The 12,372-nt window shown below is 40.2% G+C and overlaps 1 protein-coding gene across 2 annotated transcripts in view; it reads right to left on the minus strand.

Moving 5' to 3' along the window:
• The window catches only part of pcdh11 (protocadherin 11), a 130,699-nt gene extending 118,753 nt beyond the window's left edge, over positions 1-11,946 (minus strand). For both annotated transcript variants that reach the window (XM_039618914.1, XM_039618918.1), the window contains exons 1-2: positions 11,247-11,946; positions 4,496-5,076 (exon numbers count right to left, since the gene is read on the minus strand). In XM_039618914.1, coding sequence (XP_039474848.1) covers positions 4,496-5,035 — 540 coding nt within the window. In that variant the 5' untranslated portion in view covers positions 5,036-5,076; positions 11,247-11,946. The remainder of the gene's footprint in view (positions 1-4,495; positions 5,077-11,246) is intronic.
• Positions 11,947-12,372: the final 426 nt, after the last annotated feature.

Genomic DNA, 12,372 nt, shown 5'->3' on the forward strand with positions numbered 1-12,372 from the left:
GAAAACGTGCAGCTGCAGCATGTAAATTATTGTGTACTCTGAAAAATTGCTTGCAGAGGGAATGTTGTCAACATGTCAGTGATTGACAGAACTACTTAAAACAGCCAACACTGCAGCAATGATCTTTCAGACCTTATTTTGTCATCCTTCTGGCAAGCAAAAGTCATATAGGGATAAGCAGACATTGCATATAAAACTCTGCGTGGAACTGCAAAAAAAAAATTGCCTTATGGATAAACTCTGCTGAATCTTTATGTACCCAGCAGAAGTATTTCTAACTGAAAAGTCCAAGACAACATTCTAGGGGCTGTATTGTTAAGCACTACTCGAGCTATACAGATCTCCTCAATCCTCGGTCGTTTGAATAGTTTGCAGATTCGGCACAGTATAGCTGCACGCTGATATTTTCGCAAAGCCCGATGTTAATAGTAGGATGTTGAGTTAGCATGTGTCAAAGGGAATGCTGCACAATGATTTATAAGCTGGCGTTTCCTCTATGCTTTTGTCTTTTTTCCACACAATTTTACAACTGACAAGGCAGCACTCACCGCATTTCAATAACTTGGGGAGAGCTATCTCTCAGGCTGTGCATCCTCCTGAATGCAGAATTAGTCTGGTGGATTGTGATAAGATCTAGGGCAGGCTAAGAAAAGGCCAAATACTAGCATGAATCACTCACTGGAAACCTTAAGGCTGAGTGAGAAGGACAAAGCTCTCTAAACGGTCAAGTGTGCACATTAGACCATGCCTCGCTCTGCCACCTCACATATTCCGTACAGGTACATGTCTTCTTGAACTTTGATGACTTGCCTTTCATCCCACATTATAGGGCCACAGGTTCTTTGGAAGCCGAGGGGGGATTAGAGCACGGTATATGTGAGGTTTGTGAAGTACAAAATCTAATCAGAGTTGGCTAATTTAAATGAAAATGATTGAGGGACACTGACAGAAGTAGAGGTGGCAGATGATGAGGGAAGGATGAATCTGAACCCCATTTTGCCGACAGTGCCTCAGATTATCAGTAGATGCATCTTTCACTCAAGTTGATGACCTTATTAAAACTCAGAGGAGACTCAGATTGGGCTGTGAATATATCAGGAAGACTCTAGTCACGGTGATGCCCATGGATGGGACTAAATAGGCAGAGGTATTCATCACAAGCTATAGCACCTCTTTATAATGCGGATAGAAACTCTCTCTCTCTCTCTCTCTCTCTCACTCCTTCTTTCTCTTTCTCCTTCTTTCTCTCTATCCCTCATCCCCTTTTGCCCCTGGCCATGATCTCATGCATATAATTAAGACAAAAGAACCTAGGAATTGTTTGCCTCTTTTTGTCAACCCCTAGAAGAAGAAAATGTGTCAAAATAGGATGCTAATGAAAAGTAGAAATGCTTGAGAGTGAGTTCTCCACCCAAATATTCAATGCCTATAGGCGCCATGCAATGAATTAATCACATTTTTCTTGCTACATGGGAATGAAGCTTGAATAAATTTTGCATCTTCAAATCAGTTTGGGAATGAATTTGGTCAGGCTCAGACTTGGAGTACCAGAAAAAAAAAAGACTACTCCGCTTCAAAATCTAAGGTATATTTCAGTTAGAAATGTAAAAAAGAAATAGTGGATTGGCCTTGGAAATAACTTCAGACAAAATATGTTGTTGGAATATGGTTAAGCATAAATGCCCTAAATACAGACATTGTGTTTATTAGTGGAACATAGTCAAGCTTGTGACAGAATCAAAATTAAACAAAATATATTCCGTTTTAAATCTACTGAAAGATGCTGACGTGAATGCAAGAGCACATGTCAAGCGCCAAGCCCTGGAATAAAGAACGGTGCCAACTTTTGAAATTGTAAAAAGCAAGAGGAAAACAAACGCTAAAATCTCATTTAGTCCTGAGTACGTTTCTGTGTTGACCTGACTTATCCTGTGAATATGTAGTGATCAAATCTCCCTTCGTGGGGGATTCTTCTCCAGCCATGCATGTGATTACTTTCTCTGACCTTGACCATTTCTTAGGACAACTTCTATGCAATTCAGGTGACGTAACACACTGCTGCACTGATGGTGGAGTTTCGCTCAAAGTATGATTACCAACCATTATATGTGGAGCTGGAGCACTGTGTAGGACGAAATTACCCGTTGTCCCTCTTGGCTTTGAAAAAGAAGAAAGTTGCACAAAAAAGGCCACCATGTTTCTTTCATTTCTTCTGTATATTGACAACTCAGCCAAGTTACATGTGGAGTGACACACCACTGAGTATGGCTCATTGTGCTACACAATGGAAGCAATTTTAGCACTGTGCCCTGTACAACACGAGAAAAAAACTGGGCAAACTATCATTCTGAGGGAGCATCTGAGACAAATCTCACAGGACCATACAAAGATAGTCCAAGGGTGGCTTAGCGGCCAAGAGCTATTCTAGGAATTGCTTACACATTCCTTCCCCCCTAAACCCCTGGCTTTCTACTTCACCGCTGAAATAAAACATACCAAAGGCTGAAAGTGCATCCAACTCACTTTAATGCTTCACCCTACGTCGTTTTACTCATATGGAACCTGGGATACAAGCAAATTAATCTTGAATACAATGAGAATATAATGAGAAGTACCGAAATGCGGCTGTGGAGCCAAGGATGCTGCAAGAAGACTTTCCTGCAAAAGATAACACAACCACAGCCTAGGTACAGTTTTTAGAAAGCTCCATATTGTGGAAAGGGCAAAGAAAATTATTGCAAATGATCATCGTAATGAGCAGAACATTTGGTTGGTGATTTTCCAGGCATGAACAATTCAGGACATTGCACTGGAGAGGTCTTGGCAGTGGGGAGACTCTTTAAAAATGCAAATTGGTATTCAAGGCAGACACAGACAGCAATGATTCTGTTCATTCCTACACAGTGTTAACGTCATCTGAGACTCCACGATGGACTTGTCATGCTGCCTCACACCGTTCCCTTAAGTACAACAACTTTTTTGCATTTGTTATTATTACAGTTATATAATTTAGTTTTATGTGGTCATGTAATCTTCACTACTTATCTGCAAAGCCTTAAGTGTTGTCTAGACTGTAAATGAAGAACACATGATAATATCTTACATTTCTCAACTAAGAACTGATTTCATTAGATAACAAAGAATATTACAGTGCAGAAAAAAGGCTTTTCCTAGTTCTGTACTGTATGCATATTACAACAATACAGTTTATTCCTTTACACCTGCTTTAATGTGCTATGTTTAGCATATGTAACCTGTTGCTGGAAATTGGACATGCAGTTTATGCTGTGTCTGCACTTTCTGCTACATGTTCTCTGTTATTACACAGTGAAAACAGACCCTTTTTACAGCCTTCTGTACTAATGAAAAACATATGGAGATATTAATGGCTGGTATATAATCTTTTAGACTCTCCAACATATTGCACTGTATGAAAAAGTAGGTCATATTTTCAATGCAAATTGTGAATTCATTTGCAGTATGCATATATACACTATAGCACTATACTCTACATCACTATAAAGGGTTTGAAGAATCAGCTAATGCAGAATCTGAGTCGTATTAAATGAAGTCTACAAAACTGACAAAGAAAAAGGGTGTAAGAGCTCATTAACTAAAAAATAGTCAGCTATTCAGACCTGATGTACACAGGTGGCATGCTGCAGGCGTAAGAGTTTGTCACAGCTTAATCAATAATGTGAACACTGAATATTGTGCTTGCTTCGAAGAAAGTCAGACAATTAATTTCATACGTTCTATTGTGTGTTTGCTCTTTAAAAGTGTTTCTCCAAAACAAATTACTACAATCGTTTTTGATCTCTCAAATGTGTGGCTGTAACTGCTCGGAAAGTTGTATACCTAACAGACAATTAAAGTATATTTATTTTATTTAGTCCTTTCAGTAAACGTGTACCCTGAACGCTGTTCCAGTAACACAGTGCTTCGGGCCATTCTCTTTCAGTCACTTACTACTCCATTTAATTTGGAAGAAACAGCATTTAGTTTAGGCTGCCAGCATGGAGTATTATAGTGAAGTTAAGAAATCTTTACGTGGAAATTCTTTTCTGATACCTGGATGTGTTTGATTAATTAATGAACTTGTTACAGGTGAGAGTTCAGCACATATCAAACAAAACAGGGATACATTAGAGCTAGGGACTCAGACACAGTGAGTCAACGTTTAAACAAAATCGGAATTCGTAAAAGAATCAAATTCAACTTCCGAAATCATTTTAGAACCAACAAAAAGCAACAGATCCGTCGGAAGTCTGTTAAACATTTCAGGTTCATTAATGAAAAAGCTGATTATAAAATACACTTTGAACCAGATATTTAAAAAACTTGATTCTTCCAATACTTCCAATAATCTCTTGAAAGTTTGTATGTATAAGGAAATACCACCTTACTCGATTTTCCATTTTAACATTAGTAAGATTTCAAAAACCACAACACAATACTTTTTAGATATCAATGATGAAACAGGCTTAATCCTCACCTTGACTAGTTCATAATGTTGGATCCCATTGATCCCAACATCAGGGTCAAATGCTGAGGGCACTGGGTATCGTGTGTTAATGGCTGTGTTCTCTGGGATGGAGATGTTTATTACAGTGGACTGGAAAAGGGGTGCGTTGTCATTCACATCCTCAATCAGGAAGCGGATCTTGACCAATCTGAAGATCTCATCCGGAAGCACTGCCACCTCAATCTCGTAATAGCAGCGTTTCTCATTGAAGACCCCGGAGCACAGCTTCTCCCGGTCAATTCTGTGATTGGTGGTAAAGATCTCCCCTGTGTTAGCCTCCACCCTCACCAAAGGCACATCGCCCGTTTTATACACAGGCTTGAACTGCAACGGCGAGGATAGCCTGATGCTGGGGTCTAGGTTCAGGTCCAGGTCCTTGCGCAGATTCCCAATTCGGACGTTCTCCGGCTGCTCCTCCTTCACTGTGTAGTCCCTCTCCTGGGCCTGGCATTGTAAGACCACACAGGTGAGCAAGACCACCAGCACATGAGCCTGACTTGCTAAGTCCATACTCAAGAGTAGATGGGAGCTTCACTTTCACTGCAGCAAATCTGTCACGACAGACGAGCCAGAGGGGAAAAAAAGAAGAGAGAAAGACAGAACGCACAATGTCAGTGCAGAAAATTACACGGTATTCAAGTTCTGCTGTAATTAGTACTATTTTCCCTTATGGAGAGTTTTCAACTTGACCTCTTCATCCTAACTAGTTATGAGCCAACATCCTTCCCATGTCTTTGAGAGCAAATTAATGGCAGTTTTACACAATTAACCTTTGATGACATCCGTTGAGCAAGCGGACACGTAAAGGTTAGTAGTTCATGCATTCCATCAATCCATTTCATCGCCGTAATGAACCATTTAATATTTTTATTGAGAAGTATGAAAGCAGTTAGGTTCAGTGTTACAATGAAATAGTTTGCTTTCAAAGCTTGTTAACAAACTACTTTGCCTGAAAAAAAAAGAACCAGAAAAATGGATAAAAGCTTCATTTATATCCATCCAGTTCCCTAACCGCTTGTCCAATTGAGGGTTGCTGTGGGGGGTTGGAGCCCAGCTGTCATAGGGCAAAAGCAGGGTACATGCTGGACAGGTCGCCAATCTATCACAGGCTGACACAGAGAGACAAACAGACAACCACTCATGCTCACATTCACACCTACAGCCAATTTGGAATCACCAATTAAACTAACTTGTATGTCTCTGGACTGTGGGAGGAAGCCAGAGTACTAAGAGAGAACCCACGCAGGCGCCCTTTTGCTTTGAGGCAGCAGTACTAACCACCGTTCTGCTGTCCCGTCATCATATATGAGTCGGTCTAAGTCAATATGCTACAGTAGTGTCCTTATAAAGCGCATCCACACGCAGGCTTTGGCTCATTTGGAAAAAGCAGAAATGAGCCTTAAGCACTGGTGCTTCCATGCATGAACGCACACACACACATGCACACACACAGACACTTGGAGTTGTACCGCTTGACAGCAGCTATTAATGGAGAGTATCATTTGTTTGGAATGTAAACAATCGAGCTCTCAAATATTTCATGAACGTCTGTGTGTGCGTAAACTAGCACAGTATGATAAAAGCATTGTTTTGAGTAAGAGCAGTGGAAGGAAACAACAATGTGAAATTATTTATTGCGGGAGCCACCATTAGTCAAATTAGAGAAATTTAATCTGAACTTCATTACATGTTAGCAAATGTTTTATCTCCAGCATTAAATTTAAACTGCACAAAGTTTGCTGTTTGCGAGGCAAAAATGTTTAAAACACAGTGAGGCTGATTTCACATAAGTTAACAATATTCACTGATAACTTTTCAAGCACAGAGTCCCAATTCGTTTGAGTCTGTTATACATTTTTCTTTTTTACAAGTACAAAAGCTTGCCAAAGCGCAAGATCCTCGATTGCTAAAATCCAGGTAGATCATCGGAAGACGATACTGAGTAATACCTTACAATTCAGCACATACTGTAGCATAAATATTGACTGCTTTCCACTGGTTAAAGCTGCAGTAGGCAGAAAGTGAGAAAAGGTTGCAGGAAAAAAAAATGCCAGATTTTAAAAACGGCAGCCCTCCTGCAGCTCCCCCCTTTCGGTTCTGAGCACATGGACATATGCACATACTACAAGCTAAAAATATGTCAATATGCTACAAAAACTCAAACCCTGTTTACTCCTGCTCATCACATTACGCCACTGTGTTATACCTCCTATCTTGGCTTTTCCATTCACTATACTAATTTGTACAGCTCACCTGATTTGGTCTAATAAGGTTACTAACATACTAAAGTCTGCAGTCACAGGCTAAATTTTCTATTGTTTGAAAACCTAGAAAGAGGATAGGAGAGGAGAAGGAGACTAGATCTCTGTGAGGGCATTTTAATTTAATATACTACATGGTTATTATGAATTTGTTTGCCCAGTGACACCAAATATGCGTTGCCCCCTGAACCCTTACCTGTTATTAAGTGAGTTACTCTGTGTGTAATGTGATTTGCTAGCTAACATTTTCTATGAGTTCATTCATTTAACATTCTTGGATTTATTCAAGAGACTGTATTCCGTAGTGTCACCCACAGTTGCGCTGGTCTCCACTGAGGTTTTGCCACATATGCACTAATAGGCAGAAGTTAAGTCTTATTACAAAAGTGCATCCTTCTTTGCTAGATTTTTTTTTTGGCGGAACAAGAACATTATATTATGGTCTGTTTTTAATCCACATGTAAGGGTAAAGTCATATAAGCATACCCCCACCCCACAGCCTCAACCACCCATCTGCATTGCACCACAATTAACAGCTAATAACTTTCCCAGTGAGTGTTTGTTAACCTTATATGAATATCCTCAAGATATCGATTTGTATTCACAAGGCGGCTGCCTTGAAATCAAACACACATTTGCTTCGAAGGATGGCAAATGTTTATGACAGCCACGACACAACAGTTTACAGCTTCTGCTTTAAATTTGCACGCATACCCGACTCGTTGGGATCCAGGTATAATATTACCTACTTTATAAAATTTCCATCCATTTATATGAGTGGGACAGTATTCTGTAGAAAAAGTATGACTACCTAAACTGCACTACAGGGGTCCTCTAAATTGGCAAGGCAACAGCGTTCATAGCTATTGAAGCTTTCTGCCCGCTGACAAAGGGGAATTGATTAAAAATAAGAATTTAATTAAGCTGGTTTTGAATCTCCAACAATTGCAAGGCATTCATGAAATGTGTAGACACAGACTTCCCACATTTCACAAAGCAGTCGCACGAGACTCATTAAAGAACAGTTGAACAGGGAAAAAAAAGCGAGATGACTTTGATCTGTGTGAGGGTTACTCATTCTACACGTGCAATATTAACAGTGCTGTACTGTCACGTCAAAATATCGATGAGATATATCCTATTAGTAACCGTGACACACTTTACTTTGAAGTGTGCATCTTTCTTAGAGTGAGCAGCAATTGCTTTACTGTGATGATCGCCAGGCAGTCCAAGGCTGAGCTCGCACGACGCATAATGAAGTTTAAATTACATCCTTAAATGGGATGTGATTCGCTGAAGTGAAAAAACAGAAAAGATCAAAGCATGATCTAGATCTCCTCTTTCTGGTAAGTGACAATAATGTGCTGCAGGATGAAGGCGTGTAGTATGTTTTTCATTCAGTACATGCAGGAGTACAAATGTAGTAATAAGCAAGACACCCTTGCATTGCTAATGGGTATTGCAAATGCGCTCTTTTTTCTATTCCAGATATACATATACATTAGGATAAATATACATTTGTAGCTATTTAACTGATGAAGTTACAATATTAACTATTTAACAAGTGAGAGGTACACCTTGCCCTTGAACATATTTACTCCTGGTATTCTATTAATTTGATGTGGGATCTTTTCTCTGAACCATGATTTTCCAACAACTGCAGTGATTTTCACTTGTCACACTTCTTTAAAAACCTGTCCATAAGGGATAAGCTAGGTGAGAAAGGAATTGTGCTGGAGGGGGAAAAAGTAAGAGGAGGGGGATTCTAGGTGTCAGTCAGAGTGTCTCCTTTGCTTACATTTCACTAGTCTGCTGAAATGCTATTTTGAGCCCCAGACAGCAGGTTGAATCCAGTAGGCAAACTCAAGCCTCCCTCTTGGGAAACACAGCGAAGAGGAGCAGGCTGGCCCGAGATCACTTTCCACGACAGTGTGATGGACAGGTCTTCCTGTGGTTTGCAACCGCTGAAGGGAGCAGCGGGAGAGGAGACATACATCTACTGCCACCTCCTACCTTCACCCCTAAAAGATACCCTTATTGGAAACTTTCAGTGTAGTTACTCTGACATTTGGAGTCCTTTAACTGTCAAAGCCAGGTTTTTACCACAGTTGTATATCAATATTGCCTGTGGATCCAAAGAGATTTTAAAGAGAGGGCACCGGTAGATGGAATACGTTTGATTGTCATGAGCATTTTCCCTTTTAACAGCTTTAAGGATCGCTGACAGCCTGACAGACCAGGTTTCTGTCATGATCAGTCATTTCTTTTTTAGTCCACACTGCTAGACCAATTCTCTTCACATGGTGGTGGAACAAAAGTTGTTTTCTCTTGGGAAACTTCAGCAATGTCTATATTGCCTAAGCTGTGGTGCAAGGTAATACAGTGCAAGAAAAAATATCCTCAATATGGAAATAATACCGACAATGTATGTAAAGTGAAATTCAACTAAAAAAGAGGGTTACCTACTACATAAAAAAAGTTCTGATTCATAATATCTAGCATAATGTTTAAGTAGATTCAAGCAATGCTGTTTGGCTGACTGAGCCACTGCATATTCACCTCTGAATCACTTTAATACTTAGATTTACTAGCACAAGAAGACTTTTACTATACAGGTAAACAAATGACCTCCGCTATTTCCAAGATGACAAGCTAAATTTCAGTGTTGTAATCATGGACCTCAAGAGGGCAGTCCATACATGGAAATGTAATCTAAAAGCTAAATCAGTGATCGATTGGATTGGTGCAGTTTTACGTCATCTCTCAAGTTAAATTTAACTTGTAAGTACATTTTAAAATCTCATTTAATTTTTATGTATGGGTCTGGGTTGACTAATCCTGAATTAAAACCTAAATAGAGAAACCATCAAAATAATAAAACTTATGAAAAACTTATGAAAAAATTCACTATCATGAATAAGTGCTAAAATATAAATGTCTCTCTTAATGATGTGAAAAGACGCTGCCAAAATGTTTCAAAAGTTTTCCATTATGGATTCTGAAATCATTTCAGAAAAGACACATTTTATACAGGTAGTCAAATTTAATAAGTCATAGTTGATGAAGAATGAAAAGGACACCTTCTGCTATCTGCTACAGTGTGTCATCAGAAAGTCACCCAAGAGAGGAACTAGAATGAACATAAATTGTGGAGAAATCCTTAATTAACTGTATTATATAAACTAATTATAACTGTGAAAGGAGTTTGAACGCAAATACAGAAAGACACCATTCCTGGTAAGAATCCCTGACAGCACAGTTACGTACTGTATTAGCTCTTCAGAACACATAGTGTGTCCCTGAGCAAGTTAATGACTCCCAAAACTCAGCACTCGGTAGTGCTGTAGTTCAACCTCTAAGAGCCATAAAACAAATTTCGAACATGTCATGCAAGGATGTTAAAGACTACAGTCAGTTGGTTCAGTTGCGTTTGGCGATTTTAAAATGTGGATATGAATGACAAAATAGTTTTTTGTGTTTTGCAAATAAAGTAAATACCTTGCTTCCATCACCCAGTGACTCCCTTTTTAATATAAACCGCCGAGGATATTGCCAAAATATCTGGCACATCTCGGGGAGCTTCACATTACCATTTGAAGTTATTCTCCACGAAATACTGAGTTTAACAGGCCTCTTAAAACAGCCACAATAATAATATGCATGCGGGTCAGGCATAGCAAATTATCCACAAAAGCCAACCGTGGTGGTTAATTCTAGGAAGAAGTGGAATTCATATTGACTATTTGAACTATTATTCCTCGAACAAATTCACTCTGTGTTTGCTTTTTCCCCCTCTCCCCCCGAGTCGGAGTGTGAACAGGATGATAGCCCCTGAGGTTATGGTCTGTGACAGCTAAACCGCTTGACCAGGAGCGCGCTGTTGCCGCGCACCCACGCACCGAGCTTAGCGGCCAAGCTGTTGAGAAACCTGCGCTGAAAAGTCCCTGTTGTTGGATGCTCTTGGAAAGTAGGCCTATCTATCTAGCGATCAGCAACGAGCAAGACTAAATAAAGCCCGAAGTCGTGACCAGCCACGCGGTACACATTCATAATGCGACAACTCTGCTTAGATGCTCCACGATGCACCGTGTAAATGGATAATTTGTATTTACACTCGGTTCACGGGGACGCCTGTTATATCTTTGGAGCAGCTCTAGGAAAACCCACTCAGCGTCAAAATGACCCACTGTCGCAACACTATCGAACTACCTTTTAGGCTTTACAGTCCCCGATTTTCGTCCAGTTTATTTTGTTGTCACTGATTATATATATACATATATATACTTCATGTCCTCACCCTTACCGAGATTTCAGTACGTACAGAGTAAATAAATTAGGCTATGGAGCTCTCCAAATACGCACAGAGGATAGAGCGGTCATATGCGCCTATATTCAGAGAGCGCTAAAGTAAAATGCATTTTGTTTTTAACAGTAAAGTAGTATATAACAGCGAAGCTTACCTTTCCGTTCGAATAAGATGAAAAAAAATCAACCGTGTGTACCGTCGCGCAGAGACATCACTGATTCACAAAAAAGAAGTGCCATGAATTAATGTGAAGTGGGGGAAACGGGCAGAAAGGATCCTCATCAAAATCGGTAAGAAGCGTAGAAAAAAATGTTATCCACTACAAAAACTTATCCATGTGCTAAAAAAAAAAAAAATGTGGTCCTCGCGTGCAAGAGAAAAAGGGCATGCACAGCGATCAACTTAAAGGACGCTGTAATTCCTCTTCGGATGTATTGGGCTCACAATCCCACAGGCGGAGATACGCAGTGATCCACGCTTGTTTTACATAAACTTTGTCTCTCTAGCCTAATTTGCCTTGAAATTCCTATTTTCGCCAGCTGGCAGCAAACTTACACGTGTGTGCGTTAAAAGCCTCTTAAACCGCACATCAAACTTAAATCCAAGAGGGCGAAAAAAAACAGAGAGAGACTTCTGATGAAGAAGTGAAAGCTTAAACCTATTTTAATGTTATAACCACTTGTTTTGACTGATTCGAGGCTGTACGCGCTCTCTCCCCAAAAAAAACTCTTAAATGCGGGATGCAGAGAGCGCATCGCCCCCCCAGTGGAGTTGGATCAAAGTGTGCCTCAGTGCAGCATCACTTACAGGAGCTGGGATAGGCGGTTCACCGTATCTGTCTGCTAAGCTGTAGATGTCTCAGTAGTATTGTATGAACTCAGTTCCTCAATGCTGCCCACCTCTCTCCCTCTCGCTCTCCCTCCGACTGACATCATGGAGGAAGGAGGAGCCAAGCTCAGATTTAAGAGCCCCGGTTCTCTTAAAGCCGCACTGCGTTGGAGAGATGTTCGCACTGAGATGTACAGTAGGTGGATGTTGGGGTATACGTGGACCACAGATGCCTCTGCTGTTTGCTGTAGACAGAGTGCTCCAGGAATCTACCTGAAAGCAAGAGGGGGGCACTGTTCGCTTTTATACAAAGCCTTCAGTGAGGGACTACTGTAACAATGGCACATTTGTATAATGATCTGAGATTTGAATTCTTTTCAGACATTCCTGAGATATCAGCATATAAAAGCTGAGACATATTCTGGGATGAAAAGTATGTTATGAATTTGCTT

Source organism: Oreochromis aureus, linkage group 2 (assembly GCF_013358895.1).
Source record: "Oreochromis aureus strain Israel breed Guangdong linkage group 2, ZZ_aureus, whole genome shotgun sequence".
Taxonomy (NCBI): domain Eukaryota; kingdom Metazoa; phylum Chordata; class Actinopteri; order Cichliformes; family Cichlidae; genus Oreochromis; species Oreochromis aureus.